Genomic DNA, 21,403 nt, shown 5'->3' with positions numbered 1-21,403 from the left:
TGTCTTCAGTCTTGAGAGAAAAGACTTAATAATATGGATCAGGATGGTAACTTTCATCTTCTGCAAACATAGCCTGACCTGAGAGTACAGCCCACTGTTACAACACCACCACATATGAACTGCAGCTGATAAGCTCACAAACTCACCACAAACAAAACTCTTGGCAGAAAGCTACAACTGCAAACATGTTCTTATTGCCCAGTTACAAGTCAGAGTGCTCATTCTACTCAACTCCCAGATTTTTCTGCACATAAACTGAGCAATGCCCCACTTGGCTGATAGTATAGAACATATGACTCAGCATCTGTAGCTAACTGTACATTTTGATGCTTTTCCATGCTCTGGACCCCATTCTCATTTCTTTCATTGCATTTGCTGGCAAAGCAAAGAATTGCTCAGGTCACAAACAGCAGAATCTAGGCTTATGCACAATCTGCACTGCAACAACCCAACTCACAACCAGCATTGAGGTTGGCATGATAAGGAGAACATCAAAATTAGGAACAATTAACTTAGCAGGGAGGCTATTTCCCAAGAGGTTCTGGTGAGATAGCAAGGGACAAGATAACAAGGACAGCCTGAATGACCAATCTGCTGAGCTGACCCAGAGTAAAAGGCAAACTCTCTAATGAGGATTCACAGGACTGAGCCCAGCACATGCTCCATGATGTTATTAAGAGACACATCCAGTAAATTCCTCTGTAATCAAAGACCATGCTCCCTCAGGGATGATACAAGGTACTGATGAGGCAAAAATAAAGGGAAGGAAATTTGATCTTTAAAATTGTGCATTGAAATATTCAGATGTTTTTACTGCCAGATAACTTTGGCTGAATTCTTGCACAGCACTAGCTTTACAGTTACTCCCCAGTACACTGGCACAGATCCCAGCAGCTCTGTGGCCACTGTAATGAGTTGCAGTTGACCTATTTTTCCCTTGAGCTACAAATATCCCACAGATGACTTCGATAGAACTCTAATAGGCGTGTATAAACCCTAAATGGACCATCTTTGCAAAGACACATAAGTTAATGGCTTGTCATTATGGAGTCATTCAGATGACAGGCAAGTAACAACAAACATCTGGAAACCATATAAACATGTCTGGTCCAAGTTAGGGAGAAACCACTCTCTGAGCAATTTACAGCATAATCTTGAACTTCAGAAACTGTAAAGACAGTTTACACCCTGCAACCCGTAGATTTACTCACAACTCTCATCATTTCTGGGACCGTGAACAGAAGCAGTTTTCTCATAGATCTATAATTCTGTGATTCTTACTGAGTTCAGGATGTTGCTTATAGATCCTTTGAATTGAATCTCAATGAAACATGGGTGCAATGTGCGACACATAAAAGTTAGATTAAAATCACAAGAAATATTGCAAATTTATTGCTTCTAAAACTTTCTTCAGTGCTTGTAACCAGTCAATGCTGTAGCACAATATAAAATCCTACACAGTCCTGCACAGTATATTGCTTCCAACACAATATAATTCAATGACTTCATAACACACCTCATACATCCAGCAATAGCGATTCCTATTACCTAATCAACCAATCTTTTTTTTTTTTTTTTTTTTTTTTCCCTGCAAATATTGATGTGAACAGAAAGGATTTTTCAAAAACAGCTGAGGGTGAACTCACTTCCTCTCACTGAAGTTGATGGAAATTTAAGCCCTGCCTTCACTAAAAAACCTATATTACCATTGAAAGACAACAAACACTAAATTGATGATATTATAAAAAAAGATGTAAAAACAAGAGAATGGAATGAACTGCTTTGCTGGAAGTTCCAGGTGGGCAGTCTTAAACTCTTCCACTGAACATCAGTAACATGCTTTTGAGAAACTATAATAAAATCAATGCTCATACTAGTGGCTATACTGCTGCTCAGGAAGTACAACAGCTTATAATGCTAGAGTTACAACATGGTTAACACTGACATGTTTTCCAGACTTTGTACTTGTACACCAGAAAAAAGTGCTGTGTGGTTACCTGAAAAGCCAAAAGCATCATGATCTGATAATTTACAAGCAATAAAGGACTATTTAGGAAAAAAAAAGGGGAGGGGAGACGACTAAAAAATATCATAGCATGAAAAAGTCTTCCCAAGCAGTGTTGGAAATATAATCCATTAGTGTGTTTGAAATGAGGCTGGACAAAGCACTGTAACGGACAACCACTCATTGACAAGCATATCAAACAGACAACACGACCAGTCTCTCTCTTTTCTTCCTCTTTGATTGTTCATTTATTTCCAATGGTCTTGTTATTATTACAACTGCACTCAGCTGTTCCGCTGCAGTCTGAACTTTGACTTTCAAAGACTGCTTTTCTCCACAGGATCTTGTGGAAATGAGAAGTAAACTGCAGATTCTCCACCTAGTTTGTGAGGGGAAAGGGAAAACAAATCAAACTTCTGTCTGTAGTGAATGTAATTGTGATTTAGCATGTAAATCAGAACAGAGAGGAAGAAAAAGTAGTAGCAGAAAGGAAAAATTTCACAGTTATATTTCAGATGTTTTGTAACCTACATATGCCTGATTTATTATGTTTATTAGTTTTGTAGGTTAGATCTGTGTTTTGCTGGTCAATTCAAAGACTGCCTGTATGCTCTGTCTTTGAGCTATAGGTAACTAACAGCACAGCTTCCCAAAAAATATATACATTTGGCTCACTGGTCTAGTTAAAAGAAAGTTAAGCACACATTTTGGACAGTAAAAGCTACCATCATTCAAAAATTAATTTATTTTGCCTGCATACGCTTGGTGTAGAAAGAACACACAGAATTACATCTTCCACTTTTCCTTTTTTTTTTTTTCCTCCTGTTTTTAACCCCCCAAAAGGCACTGAAAGAGGCTTAAAAAACTTGAGAGTCTGAACGGAAGCCTTCATACTGGAAGGGAGATCCAACACATCACAGATGCTTGACAAAAGATCTGTTGACAAAAATGTTAGGAGGGAAAGGAAGAGAGACGCATTCAGCTTCCTCAGACATGCTTCCTCCCACTTCCTAGGGAAAGAAAAAGTACTTTCATCTTACAAAGGGGAACGTGAGATGTAGAGGGACTAGTTAATATACACAGGGTCACACACAACCTGCTAGAAGAATAAGGATTTGTATTCACATCACAGTAAAAACAGAGAATTTCTTCTTTCAAAAAGCCAATTATTGATTTACATGCAGCAAATGAGCCTGAAAATTATTTAAACTTTAGTGTGTTTTGGGATGGAGTGGGAGAGTCAGCACTGTTCCCTACTGCATCTCAGCCGACTGAGGAAGGAACAACAAACCACTGGAGGGCAGTAAATTCTTGAACCATTTCAAGACAATAGCAAGACCACATCCACCTGCTTCCAAAGATCAGAAGGCAACCTTTCTTCTAAAGACCCTCGCCACTTAGGTCAATTCTTGGGCTTTAATCCTGTACCATTTTCTCCGTGTCACACCTGGCAGCATATGGGAAAAGACCATTCTATTTTCTCAAACTCATATATCCAAATACCTACGAGGCTGATATTCATATCTCATATCTGCAAGGCTGCTGCCAAGACAGAGTTGTCTGCCTCATAAGGAGGATAAGGAATTCTCCTCCTACAGCTTGGTCAGTGTGTACTCTGAAGCCTACAGACAATTATGTGAGAGCTTGCATTTCAGGCATGCTTCAGGACCCACACAAGTCAGGTAGCTGCAATCTGTATATGCACACAGATCACTTCAGTTAGAAAGAGGTCTAAAAGCTGTCTAAAACTTACCTCCAAGATTTGCAGACTTCTGCAAAGATTATGCCTATGCCATTTGAAAATTGGTCTCCAAACACTGTTCCTATTTCACTCTATAAGGGTTGTTTTTTGGTTTTGTTAAAAAAAAAATAATAAAAATTCTTTACTTTTTTTTTTTTTTTTGCTTTTGTTTTCATTATATTTTTAGGAAGTGACACAGGTGCAAACCAAATTGAGTGTCACTAGATCCTTCTAGCCATTTCAATGTCTGGAAGCTGCTAATCCAAGTAGATAAGGCCATCTTTTCTTTATTTCAACAAAGAGGCTATCATTATCTTTTCCTGTTTGTCCATATTACATGTGTTTTTTCTCCATTTACTCAACTTAATGAGCTCTCCCTGCACATGTGAATTTACAATGAGAATGAAAAAGCTGTTCTCCAGGCAAAGGTCACTGTTTATTTTTACTTTCTATTATTCCACTCTATTATTTTATTATTTTCTCAGTTTGGTAAAATTCGAAACCACATACAAGCTGAAAGTCGTTCAAAGCCCAGTAGGAGAGTGCAGCCACACCTTCTACTGTGTAACCTGGAATAGTTAAATTCAGCCTTGAAAAGCATATTTCCTAAATGCTTGTTAAATTGTTCCATAATTCAAAGGTGACAATGCTTTAATTTCAGGGTAATGCTACAGCTTTATGACTTTGCAGTTTTATTTAATGGACCAATTTACTAGGATATTATGCTGCCTGTATTTGGTCCTAGGAGATGTTTTTACAGCGTGGGACTGCAATGCATTCAGCACATTTCAGACCCTCTGCTTAGTCTCACCCATAGTTCTGTCATCTTGCTGGAAGCCTCCAAGTTGCTTTTGACAGCACACAAATTAAATTGTGGGAAATTAGAGCAGCTGGAAAGCTGGCTTTCAATGAGCTCTGTATTGTCTAATTCTCATTTTTATTCTTCAACTTGAAATATCTCTGTGGAGCACATTTCACCCATACAAACTGCATCACTCCTTTGTGATTTAGGAGGTTTGTCACCAAACAAGATTATTCAGACTGATTAAATTGCCAACAAGCCAAACATACGGTAAATGCTACATGAGAGAGAGAGAAATTGCTCTGAGAGCTCATATGATGCATTTGTTTCATGGTGCTCTACATTGAATACCAAATATTGTCCTGAAAGCTGTACCTATAATTACTGGAGTAACTACACAAAAGACAGACTCTCCTCCTTTGACACTGCATTGTTTTAAGCTGCAGTGGCAGTTTAGCCCAACCACTCTACTATACCCCTTGAAGAATATGAAAAGACAATTTCTTAAAGCAAAAAGCTGTAATTCACTAACTTCAAGGAGCTTTCTGCTAGGAAATCCACCCATCATTTTTATTTTTTTCCTATTTCCATTTTTTTTTTTTCTGTTGGCTGACCCTGAAATATGTGCTTTTGCAGCTTGTTTCGTGCTCATAAGCTTCCTCCTAGTTTCCAAGTCAGCTGCTTTCAGGCAGCACACAAGCACCGTGATGCATTTCCATGGAAACTATTCTGGGGCAGTTCCCATTTCCCAGACCTGCATGCAGCCCACTCTCCGACAGTGCTGGCAGACTGTACCTGCAGGTGCATGTTCCCCAGGGATGTCTACACCCAGAAGAACTGCCAGCCCTTAAATCCCTCCCAGAAGTCAGTAGGCAGCACCTGGAAGGTACAAGGGTTGCAGTGACACCCCTGGCTCTGCAGATGTGCAGCCCCACCAAAAAGGGAAAAGCTGGGCTCCAAACTCCCTTCTGTCCCCAGGCATAATGTTTGCTCGCTCTGAGACCAAGGTTCAAGGGGTGTCTGTCAGCAAAATGATCGTGGTAGGTGACTCTGATGGATGAGAGTGAGACACCTCTTTTGCGACCCCTTGCATCCTCATCTCCCCTGTTATGCTGAAGCTCAGAAATGACAAATCATTACCCTGCCAGCCCACTGCTTGCTAACCCTCCATTTCTGTCTTTCCTGTAATACAGGATATCTGCAAGCAGTAAGAAACATTTTTGTTTATAGAATCATAGAATATTCAAAAAACTGAAGAGGCAGTCAATGAACTACCTCTTAGAGCAAAATGGACACTTCTGTCCTGCACTTACACTTACAAAGCTCCTTCATCCCAGGTGAGTTTTGAGAGCCTCAACATATGACCTTCTGCTCTCATACATTGCAACATATGCCTTATGATGGCTCAGGTACCTGCATGAGTCTAGCAGACAAGAAGGGGAGCCCACAGGGGATCTGCTGTGTTTCTGGAGCAGCATCAGGAGGCTCGGCAGGACATCTGAAGTCTTCCAACAGGGCACTAAGCACCTGTACCTGGGGCAAATGAATCCCACACTTGTGAGACTGCTGGAGTAACTTTTAGGGAGCCATAGCCTACCTCTAGCTTCTGAGCACTGTGAATGTGGGAGAAGATTGATTAAGCTGCAGTAGTCCTTGGTTAAAGGTTAGAGGAAAATGTCTGTTACATGCTTCTGTAATAAAATTTCCTTGGGGGGCCTTCTACATGTGTGAGGGTGAAGAAGGCCTGTGGGACATCTGCTGTAAAGCTCATCAGAAACACAGTGCTTGCTGAAAATAGCAAGGCAGCTGTTGACAGCACAATGCATTTGACATAATAAAAACATTAAATGCTTATTTCATTTTATGAAGTTCTGGAATACTTAATGAAAATTCAAAGCAAATGTATAAATTGTCACAGCTACGTTGTGCCAAAAGACCTGCAGTGTTTGAGGGGATAAGTTGTAAATCTTTAAGGACTGTCTTTAATCTAAGGAGTAGTAAATAATTTGTAAAGGATTCCCATTCATCATCTTCCCCCAGTAATGAAGTCAATCATAATTATAGACAATAAGCTGCAAGGTACATTCATAAACAAACAAACAAGAAAGCAAAGAAAGCAACCAATAAACCAAAACAAATAAACAAAGAAAACACTCTAAAAACTTCCTGCATAACTTCAAATCTGTATCTGACTCATTTTTGACAATCTAAGGGAGTTTCACTATTGAAGTTCTCAGCCCACACTTTCACAGTTACAGTTAATAAAACCAGAATTAAGTGTGTGACCTTCTCCTCTTCTCTGTTATTGCTTGAGCCTAACTGGTGTTAGCCCTCCTTTTAACTGGAGAGAGAGTTAGAGTGATTTCTGTATCAGTGTAATTGCTATAAAAAGTAAAAAGAGATAATGATTTCTTATGGAAAAATAGATTAATAATTTATATGCAGATGATCTGAGATTTCTGTGTGGAAAGGGGGGATGCCAGGAATGGTAATGCCACCAGTCCCGTAATTAGACTGGGAACATCAACAGGGATCCCTACAACAAAGATTGATGTCTGGCCAGCTCACCTTTGCGTTCTACCTCATTCTTACTCCAGTCTGTTGCTTGTTCACAGTAAAGCTGAACTGCTACAATATTTTCCTCAAATAGCTGATCAAATATCCTACTATAAGTGGGACTATTGGGACACCTAAAGTATTTACACACTTCAGCTACAAACATAACTTTTATCTTCCTGAATTCAGCCCTATTTGTTTACATACCATGGAATATGTACTACACAGAAGAACAAAATCTTGATCATTGTTAGCTGAACAAAAGAAAAAAAATGGCTAGAGGCAATTTTATAAAAAATTACAAGTATAACTCTGGTAAACTCTCTCATGTATTTTTAGAATCCTTTACTAGATATCCAAGATTTAAGCACAGTTTGCCAGTAATATTCTTAGACAGAAAAAATAATGTTTTACTTTTTTTTTGCATGAGAAAAATAGGCAATAATTGCATTTTTAGAGGAGTATGTAAAACAAGAAAAGATTTTTTGTTCATTAATTTTGTTTGTTTTTTTTTTTTTTTTTCATTATGTCAGCTTCAAAAACAGATCTTGGACTAGCAGCAAGAGCTGGAATAAGAACTAATCTCTCCCAGATCTGCACCTCTGGAGGGAAAAAAAAAAACAACACTTGAAGACTGGACAAATATCTGGCCACGATAAAATTAAGCATTGATCTTATCGCAGTAATTTCTAAGCATTATTGATTTGATAGCCCAGGGTCTATCAAATCGGTAAAACAGCATCAGTAAAGAAATACAGCAAGAAAATGGCTCTGTATTATAAGCAAATCTGTCAAACATCAGGGGTAAAATTTATACCAGAGGCGATGAGGAGACTCCACAGAGATGAGGACATCAATAGATTTCTAAGCAACAAGAGAAAAATAATACAATAGAGAGACTTGCAGAAAAGCTGTTGAGATGGTCCATTAGCCATTTTCTGCTATCAACTGTTATCAGCCACTGCAGTGGAAAGTGAGAATTTGTTTGGGCTAATTATCAAACAGCCTACAGGAAAAAAATTATTTCCCAGCCTTGGTGGTTGCTTATTTTCCTAAAACATGACAGGATACATCCTCTATGTACCTTATTCAAAAAAATGTCTAAAGGACCATGGATGACTGGAGAACCCAGGTAATGCCAGCAGAGCTAGTTCACATTCCCATGCAGATGGCCCTGGAACCACGCTAGCTATGTAATGAACAGTAATGAACGTAATTAATAATCCCTGTGTGAACCCACACAAACATGTTGCTTTTCATATCATCCACCTACATATGCTCATGGCTTGGGTGTATAAACCCAAACAGGCGTTTCTGATGTGGATTCCTTGTTGTTTATTATAATTGATTAATTTTCCTGTGAAAGTGACTTTGCTTTGGGTGTAATGAGCATATAGGGTGAAGAAAACATGTTAATAAGGTGTTGTTTGTTTGTTTTTTTTTTTTTTTTTTTTTTTTTTTTTTTGTTTTTTAAATCCAGTTTTGAGTTTCTTGTCTTTCATTATCATTGAACCGTCCCTTTATTCTTATTGTAAGAAAATGCTAATGAACATCACTTCTGTCAATGACGTCCATTCACTTTGGGTTTTCCTAATCTAAATAGCCATGGATTATTTACTTTTAGCCTTTCTTTGTACAGATATCTTTCTATGCCTTTAATTAGTTACATTAATACTCCTGACTATCTCTTATTTCAACAAGATATTTTACTTTTACTTGAAATAAACAGCCTTCAAGACAAGATCCTTCTGAAGTGCTTCCCATACTCTTTCCTATTCTTGACCAACCAATTTAAATAAGAGCATGTCATCTACAATGTTTGTCACTTTCCTTTTTCAGCTACTTCTCCAGACAATGAATAAATATATTTCTCCATTCTGGTATCAGCAGATATCCTGTGACACTCTACTGTTAAATTTCTTGCCAGGCTGCTTTTTCTTCCTGCAAAAATGTCCTTTCCCTTATTTCCCTCTCCTTCTTTGTCTGTGTCTTATTGTCCAGTTCCCTCTCAACATACAAGCCTATAATTCTGTGCTTTCTTCAGAATTTTTATTCAACAGTAGGCTGTTGAAGTTGACAGACTACACAGAAATCACTGGGACCATAGACATAATAAATTAACTCTTAATGTTGATACTTCCCATATCCGTATCACATATGCCTATGACCAGACACCAATATGTGAGAAAGAAGGTGTTAATCTGACATGGTTAATAACTGGCAAGGCAATTAAACCTTAATCTGTTCAATTAATCAGATGAAAATTAGAAACAACTTTAACCAAATGTAACTGAACATTAAGGAACAACACTTCTCTAGATGCAAAGATGCTGCTCATTTCTGATGATCTGACTCCTTTGAATACATCTTTCACAAATGCAAGGCACTGCAATTCCCACAAGTCATTAGCTCTTGCACCTCTACTTTTAAAAGCACTAAATGAGTCATTTCCCCAGATTTTCCCTTCCACTTCTAAATTCTTCAGCCTAAACACATTTTGGGCACAAAGAGACCACCTCTTCAACTGCATATGAAAAGAAGATCTGCCAGCCTGAGTAAAACCAAAGCTCCATTTAACCCAGGAGCCAGCCTCTACCTCAAAGGAGAACAGATACTCAGGGAAGCGAGGAAAGGCAAAAGGTTTTTCTGAAACTCATTCCCAGTGAGCTTTTCCTCACAGCTGCCTGAGATGGGAATGCAATTAAACTTCCACATTTAATAGCACCTTCTGAATCTATCAGATAAGAATCTTTTTTATTTTCCAGCCTGTTTTTTCCCATCTGTTGATACATTGGACTCCATGGCATCCTGTGATAGTAAGTTTCAAATTGAATTATTCATTGCATCAAGAAAAACAAAACCAAAAATAACTGCTGGAATCCTGCTACCTGATAATTTAACAGTCCCCCAGCTCCCATATTAAGAGAAAAAATTATTCCTTTTTTGCTTTCTCTCTGCCACGTATGATCTCCATTCTTTCCTGCAACAGTTCCTTCATCACCTCATCAATCCATTTAGTATGTCCACATATGGAAGCCATCCATACTTCTTGACCATCTACATGTTTCTATTTACAGTAGGTGTGGTATGCATTTATTTCACTGGACAATGTTGTTTGTTTTTCCTCTATTCCTTCCATAATATAGCAACATAGATGTGTTTGTTTGTTTTGAAACTTTCCTTGAATATTGATCCTTTCTGAAAAACCGTGCAGAAACATAAGCTGAGAGTAATAGCAAAATTCAGAATCTATCACTGTGCACATAAATTAAAAGTTATTTTTCTCAAACACTTTGCACTTAATCTATTACTGTAAACATCCAATTATTATCAGCATAATAATACATTCCCAGAGAACATTAAGAAAAAGCTCTTGTGATTAAGGCACCCAAATCATATTGAGATGATACAGAAACATAGAATGGCTTGGGTTGGAGGGACCTGATATCCCTCTAGTTCCAATCCCCTGCCATGGGAAGGGATGCCACCCACTGGATCAGGTTGCCCAGGGCCCCACTCAACCTGGAATTGAATACCTCCAGTGATTGGGAATCCACAGCTTCTCTGGGCAACATAACCCAATTGTACATCAAACTCTCCTAATAATTACAAAATAATAATTTATCTCTGTGCCTCAGTCCTCCTTCACACAATAGGAATAACAGAGATGCCTTTGACAAATGACCTTCCCCTGCCTCGAATGAGACATCTGGGGGAAAGAAGAAATGCGAAAAAGAAAAGTTTTCCAGGCTAGCAGGTTTTGTCAGTTTTCCCCACCTCCACTTTTTTGTAACCAAAATAAAATAAGAATGTCAGCAAGTTCATTATAGACAGAGAGAAAATCTGCTTTCTGGATTTCTGCCAAATAAAATGTATTTGAGGAAAGCAGACACTTTCTGCAAGGAGTTTGTCAAAAATTGTACTTCTTGAGCAGAGATAAAAAGCACTGACAATGTTTTGATCACACATATTTATACAATAAATAATAAAAATGAGCACATTTCCCATACCGAAGATCAAGGAAGGATATTCAGACAGAAAGGTGAAACTGTTTCAGTTCTTACAAAATTCAGCAACAGTGAAGGAGACATTTTATTAAATATTTGTTACACTTGAATAAAAAACATGTTTAATAATGAACTGGTGTGCATTTAATTAACATAATGATTGCCCAATTAAATCAAAATGAAAATTTAATTTGAGGCACTTTAAGTACAAGAAGATTAAGGAGAAAATATGAATATCCTGAGTCCTTTGTTTTCTGGACTAAGCTTGGAGGTGATATGTGGCAAAGTAGCTCTACCAGAGTTAGCACTTTAAAAAGGGTAATAACATTTTCTTTCACCCATACAAAACAAAAACAAAAAAAAACAAACATGAGACAATGTAGGAAATTTCCTCTACATTTCAAAAACAAAAAGCAGAACGGAGGTTCTACCATATTTCCATCTCCAAATATGGACTGTATTGTAATCTTTCCTCATATTTTTGCATGACAACCATATAAACAAAATAGAGCTAGCTTATTAAGGAGGAGATTTGCTAGATGGGGATTTTCATTTTTAAAACTTTTAGAACTATAGTACCGTAAGTTTGAGGGGTCTCAACCAATAGGTCACTCTTCCAGGCTCTTGCTCTTCTACCTGTCTCTGTGGTAAGAGACAGGAGAAACTCTGCTCTCTCCTCCTAAGAGCATCTCATCTACATGTGTACTCAGGTAGATGAAGGCATTATCTGGAACATTAAAGGCCACACACTTGTAAGGAAAGTATTATTACTTAGAATGGGAGGGTTAACAGCCAGCTCAATATAAGGAACATAATAGTCATTCCCAGTTTATTAGGCAATGATCTTCTTGGCCTAATTGTGAATAAGGTTCTGCTTTTTGTGGCCGTGAACATCCTGTTTTGAGACATGTAGAGCCAGCTGAATGTCAGGAGAGGTCATGGGCAGCTCTTTCCCTGCAGTATCCTGATAATAATCTCATGTTACAATGAGAAATAACATCTTTCCTTTGTGTAAAGACAGCCTGTTTATTTGTGTACTGATTAAAGGTCTTGTCTCTATCATCTCTTTTACAGATGCGCAGTTTTATTTTAAGATCTGGCCCTCTGCTTTCAGCTGAAGCTGTACCCTAGTCTGGAAAGCAAATGTGTAATCCTGTGTAATGGATCTATTTCTGCAGCATTTGATTTGAATCCCACCTCGCGTGTTCTAGTAAAGCAGAAAAGTTATTCATCAATGAAAGAAAGATTGAATTCTAAGTTTCCAAATCTTTAGTAAAAAAGTCATCTCATTAAGTAATATTATGAAAAAAAATATATCTGCAATGCCGTTTACAAGTGCAAATAACATTGTTAATTAATTACAAATAAATAACATTTAGCAACATGACAAAGTGATCTCTACAAAGTAATTTCTTTAAGCTTAAGGTTTAGAAATCACTTTTACTTGGATCCTATTTAAGGTAATGCTTCAGAGTTGAACCTCAGTTACTAACAATGCTCTGCTTTTCCCCATTACTGAGAGAACCACTGGTTTCTGGTGTCTTCTTAGTAAATACAACAATAGACATGTTAATAGACATGTTATAGGCAACATCAAGCACCAATGACAGAGTTAGGTCATTACCTGTTATATTGCAAAAAACCTGAAGTGGTCCAAGTGGTCCACTTCCATCAGAATCGATGTAGAAGAAACCTGATGACTTCCCTTGATGTCGGTAAGCCTCACATGATTGTTCGTAGATAGCTTAAAAGGAGATACAGAGAAATTGTATCACATAAACAAGCAGAAAATGTATGACATGTAAGAGCACCGCTTTATGCACTGTCATAACATAAACTTTTGGTTCACTCCTAACTAACATGGTAGAGTTTCCTGCATGTGGTCCTCAGCCTGTGCTCAAAATTAGGCACATTTAACTGTATTTAACTAGTTTATTGAATTTAAGTATATGCTGGCTTTAAAAAACATCGGTATAGGTCTTATTTTGCATTAAACTATGTAAATACTTAAGAAAACAGATATGAACTTTCAAACATGACCCCATACAGTTAGAGGAGTGATACATGTGAACATCCATGTGATGATATTTCAAAGATATACAAGCAAACATACATGATTTACTGCCCGGGCAAATGTTTAAGTCTCATCAACATAGAAGACATATTTCTGTCAGTCCCTAGCTTCCCTTTACCACTGTCTACTATCCCAAATGAAAATAAGCCATTATTCCCTAGCAGAAAAGCTCAAGCTCAGATATGGTCTCCATCCAGGGTGACGTCTTTATGCTTTAGAGTTATTTTTATACAACCAACTCTTCCTCTCTGCTTGTCAATATTCTTCTTTTGGAGGATTAGTGCCTAAGAAAATCCATGTGATTAATAAACAAGCACAGCAGGTTGGTAACAGCAATAACTGAAGGAAATTTTTCCACAGGTCAGTGCAATTCCTTGTATTTGAGTCATATTTTCAGGTAAGACACTGTAACCCCACTTCACATGGGGCAGAGAACGAAACCCCTTCAGAGAGGGGAGTTACAAGGTATAACAAAGTCATTGGTATGATCCTGGATCTTGAACAGGAGTGACCTTAAATCCCACTGCAGGAGGACTGATTATTTCCCCAATTTAAAGCGCTACCTGATTATACTGATGAGATTATCCATAATACATTATGATTGTTCAACTAATTGTTAACAAATACAATAAAAATCACAAACTGACTTAGCAGATAGATCAGGACTTCCTTTTTACTTCCTGTAAGACAGAGTTATTTAGATGAGTGGAAATGCAAGCAAACAGAATAACCCATGCTCTTTCACTAAGCTTTTGAGTGCTACCAACAGAAAAGCACACAACATATCTGGGCATTATCTTTGGCTGTTGCAAGGTCAAATCTATCACTTTTCTTAGCCCTTAATTTTATGAGTACATTTTAACCACTATTTGCACATTCATACACCATTATACAGCAAATACAGGACTTATAGAGAGTGGGAGATACCCAGGGGAATTTGTGAATATCCCATTTGTTAGCCATTGCATATCTTTTCACAAGCCCCCTCAATTCTTTAAGCTTCAGAACAGTACAGTTAAATTTGATATAGCATAGTATTTGCTGAGTCAAGGTCATAAATTAAACTGCAAAGTTCCCAGTGCCTTTCATCCAGAAGAATCACAAAGAGATTTGCATACTGAGCGTAGGCAGAGTATTTTCTCACCACTTTTTAATTGCAGTCCAACCCTCTCCTGCAGGAGGCAGCTATTGTTCTGCACCAGCAGGAGTAATTCCCCTTTCCCATCATTGTGCATGCACAAACTAGCATACCTCCATTCCCCAGTTTCCCTAAAAGAAGTTTACCTGATGAAACAAGTTTCAGAAAGACTTAAACGGCCAGTTTGAAGTAGACTTGTTTGACTATTGTCTTGTCTTTCTCATTCTGAAAAAAGTTCTGCAAGAGATCATCACTAACATTTTAATGATATTTGGAGTTCACTCCTGCCAACAAAACAGAACCATCATTCTAGGGTGTTTCTATCGCCACCCTATAAGATTCTTACCAAATCAATCAAATGCTTGTACCACCAGCTGAAATATGTTTTTGCCTTGTACACCTCTATCCTGACCAGAGATCTTTTGCAGGCAGAACACCTCTAAGTGCTAAATATGCACAGCATTACCCTTCCCAAAGTTAAGAAGATGCTTAAGGTACTCAGCACCTGGTAAGATAGTGCTTTAATTAACACCTATGCTATCATAAACAGAATAAAGAAAGCTTCTTCCTCAGAGTCATTAACAAGTAAAGAGAACTATAAGAGCCTATGAGACCTGTAAATTCCCCTTCTGAAAGATGGTCAAGAATACAAACCAAATACAAATAAAATTAAATCTCCAAGCCAGAAACTTTTATTCCAGTATTCACAACTGGAGGAGCAAACAGGGAATCCCTCGGTTGCCAAAGCTCTGACAAAAGTAACTGGACTATGGAGGGTCAGGAGAGAAACTGTAACAGGTGATTAAGTGAGCAACCAAGGAATCATAGTTTGATCAATTTGCAAAGTTCTAAAACTCCAGTTCATTTAGTGAATTTGCTTTCATCATCATTACAGGTCACTTGATCTTTTCTTGTTACGGATTATGTCAATTGGTTTCCCTGAATTGTTTGCTAAGTATTTTTGAAAGCAAACGATGGTGCAACATAAAATTAATATATTGGCATTGAACCGGCACATCCAGAAACTCATTCTTCATCACAAATTTTTTTCTCCTAAGTGTTTTTGCTACTTCTTGACTGTCATTTTGGCTGGAATCTGGATACACTTTTATCCAAATTGATAAGGAAAGATGTGAAGATTGAAACATTAATAACATGGACAGATACAAACAGAGATGAGGTAGAGGGCATCTTTATCACTGCATCTTTGGAAACAAGAAAATTCTGAATAGAGCTAGAATTCAGGCTAAAGGTGCTCAAGTGGCATAAATCTGAAAGGATACACAAATTTTGTATGCCTTGGTAAAGCTACAGTTATGTCTGCCTGGTGTTCTCCTTTCGGTTATGACAATTCCAGCAGTAGGTATCAGGGAGTAGCAGAAGAAGTAGGAAAAAGCTATAAGCCCCAAGCTCTAGTACATAATGCATATTCTAACTATCACAACTTAGAGAATAGACGTTTTGCTGGACAGTTTATTTTGTAGTTGCACACTGAAAGTTTCATACACCTGTACTTTAAGCAATTGGTACTACACACTTCTAGACTGGATGGGTCATTGCTTTCAGTTCTCTCTCTCTTTTCTTTCTTTCTTTCTTTCTTTCTTTCTTTCTTTCTATTTTTTGCTATACAGTGCATCAAGGAGAAAATGATATTTGTTTTTTAGTCACCAGCAGATCCCCCCCAGACATTTCATGTGCACCATCCATTCCAAGTTCTGCTCATTGCTTTTGCAGGCCGAGCTGATTGCAGGTTTCAGAGTGAAGTCACGCAGTTCCATTTGTTGAAAAAGGCCTTATTACCCCAGTGACAACAACTTGAAGCTTTCTTACGGTTCAATGGAAGACCACATCTCTTTGTGGTTTTTGCACTTTACACAATCAGGAATGCCATACAAAAGTAAAAAACAAAACAAAACAAAACAGTCAGCTATGACTGTTAAGACCCCAGAGCCTTAACTTTTAAAATTGCCTTTAGATTTACGTTCCACCTTGTGCCAAACTTCTCTGAAGTAGATGGAGATACAGTTGTTTTGGGAACAACAGGAAATCATTAGTCGCCAACTATTTATGAATGTAATAGGGCCTAGCTTTCAAAAAGCAAACAACAATTGTAATTATGAAACTGCTGACAAAGGCACACATTTTTGTCAAACAACATTTGCAGTAATTACACTTTTTTTTTTCTTTTTAAATAAAGGAGATCTCAGAGTTCATTCTGAGTAGAACTTGTCAACAATTTTCAGGCATTATGTTTTTAAAAAGTTATTCATTTTGTGAAGAATTTTTAATAATATTTACTTTCACACCTTCAAGTTTATTTTCACATTTTAAAATGTTTTCTAAAATGGGACTAAAATAACTTAAAATAACATTATTTCTAGACTGCTCACTGAAAGCTCATTTTCGCATTAAAATGTTTAACCAAGCAGTTTTTGAAAAGTTTTTTTTTTTTTTTTTTCCCCCCAAAAACGAAACCTGTAAGTTATCATTTTTCCCCAAAGGATCAAGATCACTTTTACTTGTCTAATCCTATCTTTTTTTTTTTTTTCTTTTTTTGACCACTTTTGACTTATATCAACCACTGAAGAGAAAATGATAGCTTTCCAAAGATATTTGCTTCACTGAGCCCCAACACAACTTGTGACTTTCAGTTCCTGCTGCATTTCCTCAGGCCCTTTTGGGAATGAGATGCACTGCCATGCAGCAACAGCACTGCAATTGAGTTTGTGCAGGCAGCAAAGGCGAATTTGTTTGCTCATGAAGTTGCATTACACACAGCTGTAAGAGCTGCTAACAACACATGCAAACCCCCTGCAAGTATGATTCAATATGCTGCAAGAGCCTGCCTGGTTTTAAATATAAACAATTTCATTGCTGTTCAGATCTCTGAAGTATCTGGAACCTGTTAATCCAGCTGTTTTAATTACAGTCCTTAAACCAGAAGAGATTGTATCACCACTGTGATGAAATAACAGCATGTGATAAAATAACAGCACAAACGTTTGCAAGGTCAAACTTCAATTGTTTCCAATAGCACGTTTTTATTCAGTTTTTCACTGACAACTCATCATCGTATTGACACTTCCTACCAGTCTTTCTTTTGCCCTTATCAGTTCATCTGCAGTCAGATTAGGTTTCACTAAACACACATAGATGACTGCTTCTTGTGCAAAGACTTGAACTTCTGCAGATAATCCCCAGGGAACAAAATATTTAAATCCTCCTCTCTTCAATGAAAGAGTGAACTTGTTACTCACCAATTACAACTCACCCCCTGGATGTTGGACTTGATGCAAAAGTTAAAGTGATACCTGGTCTTTGCTTTTACTCCTGGGAGATCAGGCAAGGTAAACCTCTCTCCAGCAGTACACCCAGCAATATGTTATTTGTATAGATAAAACTGAGATTGTGAACTCCAAATCACGAGAAATTTGTTTGTTGCCTTTTTTTTTTTTTTTTTTTTAATTAACATCTGAGGATTTTATCACTTTCAAATGCAATGGACATCAACATGATCTTCCTGCAAAAAATAAATTAACTAAAACCAAACCTTAAAATTCTCAGCATTTATTTCTTACTATATTTCTAATTACTTTGGAAAATGATGATACACAGTTCACTGCAAATACTTTGTGGTGGAGATTCAGAATTTTGGCTGTACTAGATATGATTACCAAAGTGAGTCCAGTTGTATTGCTCTTTCTAGACTGGATTCTCTTAATTTACTGAAAGTAGTTTTTTTTACTCAATTTACATCAATTACTCAGATGAAAGCATTTTATGGTGATATAATAAATTAAATATACTAAAGATGCCTGCCAAAAGAACTTTAATTCTTGATATCATTGGGATGTACTGACACTGTCCAACCCCCAGACAGAACACTGCAGAGATGTATGTTGCTTTTACCACACCAAACAATTGCACCATCACGAAATATTGTAGGCAGAATAGCTGGATCATCTGTGACTTCATTCCTTCACAATTCTTTGTACCTTAGATGCAAAAAATAAAAATAATCCTTATAATAATATTATTATTATTATTGTATTCTGAGGTAAAATATTATTTAATGGTTAGAACAGAAAGGCCAGTAAGATCTGGGGATCCTGTTTGGATCAGCAACCTGCCATGCACCTTGGACAAGTTGATATGCATAAATGCTTACCACAGAGCATTCTCATCAAAACTCTCAGAGCTCCTGGGGCACATATTGGAGATGCTTATTTCATCCTCTGCTTATATACCTCTGGCCTGACAGATTTGCTCTTACAGACTCAGTGTAATGAGTACTCAATCCAGGATTTTTCTAAATTAAGCAATATGCAACGAGAGGTTTCTTCTTTTCTCTTTTCAACAGTAGAGGGATTAGTACAAGCAATGAACTATGGGAATGGTTGTCATTCTCACCCTTATAATACAATTGGCTTGTTAAATGCCAGAAAATGAAATCTGTACTCTCAGAAACTGGATTTTGACAGCTCTGCTGTTTACAGACTAATGCACTCTCCACTCTGATGTGCCTGCATGACAGATGGCTTATTTTCCCTTTTTAAAATATTTATTTACTCATCTGATAAATAATGTGTTATTTTCACAGATAGCTTTAAAATGACTTTTACCACAATGTCACTTAAACGCATGTTGGGAATGGATCCTCCCATTATACATGGGATTACACCATTTCCTACAATTCAAGCTAAGGCTGTCCCTAGCCCTGGGTAGGAAAGGTCATATCAGCCCATCCTGTCATTTTCCCACTGAGGTTTGAAGACTGCTGTGTCAGTCTTTCATGCCCAGCAGCCCATGGGTGATTCAGGATGACCTCCACATCCTTCTGGAGTAAGAGTGCCAGGGAACCCTATACTGTTAAGAGCAAGGTTGGGGGGAAAGGAGAAATTATAGACTTAAAGAACATCAAGCATAGCATTTCAGCCTTACTCTTGAAGTACTGGCATTCCTGTGGTCATGTCAGGTTACACCTGACAAAGGCAGGTTTGAAAAAGTACTGAGTACCTGAGAACCCCCTACATACTCTGGGCTGCAGTCACAGTCACATCCCAAAGTGGATTAGTCTCTGCATTATTTACAAGAAAATGTCAAGCAAAGGGAAAACTTTTGTTTAAACAAACACCACTGAGAAATGCAAATGTACAATTTACAGATACACAAACTGAAGAGAAAGCAATAATAAGACAGGAACTTATTACAAAATAAACAATGAAAATTCATATGCCAGAAGCATGGTGTGAACAGAAATATGCAGGAACACCAAGTACAGTACTGAAGGCTTGATATGAATATTAAGCATGTTTTGTTTAGTCAAAGAACACAAAAGTTTTTAAATACACATGGAAAATCTATTTCAAAGGAAAATTGGCTACTCAGGACATATAAATTACATGACTAGATTTACTACTAGACATCTGGCATACTGAAACTCTGAAATATATTTGCCCAGCCAGAGAACTGTGTAAACGCATCCCTACTTTGGAACACAAGAGAATTACCACCCATGGCTTGCTCCTTAAGGTGCAACTCCAGTACTCCTAGCAATCTCACTGAAGCTATATTAAGCTCTTCAGATCAAAAATTATATATGCTGTAAATGTATTAGTATGAAAAAATACATTTTCAAAGCCTCAAGTTATGTTAAGTTTATGTCATATCAATGAATGTATGACATTTCCATTATTGGATGGCTCTTTCCTCCAGCAATTACCTTGGCCAGTAAGACACATGCCTGTATGCACAAGATAGATCACACACCAAAGCAAATATCCAGAATTAAATTACATTCTGTTAATTATCACCTTGCAAAGCTTTGGGACATGTTGATATCCCCAGCACATGAAGAATAAAATCATTATTTTATATTTCTCATCATCCTTTATTTCAATGTTCAGCATCCTTTGGAATAAAAAAATACACCCAAGACTAAAGGCCATCTGAAACCTGTCATACATAAAAATAACAGAAATGCAGAGAGGGAAGATGAGGCTTTCTAAGGGAGTAACATAGCTCACACAAAGAGGAGATTACCAATCATTACCTTGCAATAAAGTTATAACAGTCTGTATCTCAGGGCTATTTTACACTTGTTACTGCTTTCCCTGTCACAGGATAATTACAAGCAGAATTAATACCATGAGAGCGATGACTGTTCAGGTTTTCAGCTATGACCTCTCAATTAAAAAATATATCTATATACCTACAATTCCTCTCTGTTTCTTTGTCTTTGTACATATGCATCTATAATCCTGATCTAGGTTGAACTGCCTATTGCACATCTAACTTGAGACAGTCCCCCTCTGTGTAAACAGACAAACTGGCATATTTCAGAAGTGGTCCATTCCACAGACACCTTATTTTACAGTCTCATTAGTCAAATTCTGAAGGTAGCTCACTCCCTCTGTTAAATAAAGGCCATTCTGTTAAACAGAGACCATTATCTTAGAATATATGTTACATTACCCCCAAAAATGGAGCTGAACCCTACCTAGGCCTTTTTCCCAAGCTGTTTACTGACATTGGTGTTGCTATCTAAAATAGAAAAATAGAAGCAAATATTATATTATATCTATTTTGCTACAGTTACTGAAACACAGAAACCACTAGTGAATTTTATCACTACTTTATTTGTATTTACAGCTAAGTTCAGAAAAGAAAAGCAGGACAAAAGGAAACTTCAGAGTAAAACTTCTCTGCTGCACTATATTTATTTAAAGATATGTGACCTTATACCCTTTTGCTGGTGGTCCCTCACCTGGATAATGTAGATTGCCATAACTCTTGTAACTGTTCAGAAGCTTTCAGAATCAGAAGGGATTCTGAATGAGCAGGAAGATACCTGATGTTTGCAGTACACCAATTACCTCTGGGAAGATTACATCCAGACCATTTCTAGATCAGCTAATTCTTTATACATATATACATGTATTGAGATATGCACTTCTGCTCTTTATCCACACATCTTGAATTTCAACTATACCCATTTTAAGTCATGAAAGACACAATCTTGTCTCACTTATCTGACATGGTCATGTAAACATTGTTCCAGGTGTGTCTTTTATCAACATA

The 21,403-nt window shown here is 37.4% G+C and overlaps 1 protein-coding gene across 1 annotated transcript in view; it reads right to left on the bottom strand.

The window, feature by feature from the left end:
* Positions 1 to 21,403, bottom strand: part of CNTNAP5 (contactin associated protein family member 5) — a 282,395-nt gene that overhangs the window by 82,026 nt on the left and 178,966 nt on the right. The window contains exon 12 of the mRNA XM_082763797.1: positions 12,736 to 12,855. Within this exon, the coding sequence (XP_082619923.1) occupies positions 12,736 to 12,855 (120 nt within the window). The remainder of the gene's footprint in view (positions 1 to 12,735; positions 12,856 to 21,403) is intronic.

This window comes from Aythya marila, assembly GCF_965140915.1.
Source record: "Aythya marila genome assembly, chromosome: 6".
In the NCBI taxonomy this organism is placed as follows: Eukaryota; Metazoa; Chordata; class Aves; order Anseriformes; family Anatidae; genus Aythya; species Aythya marila.
Note: the sequence above shows the minus strand (reverse complement) of the source record. Positions and strands in the feature narration are given on the sequence as shown.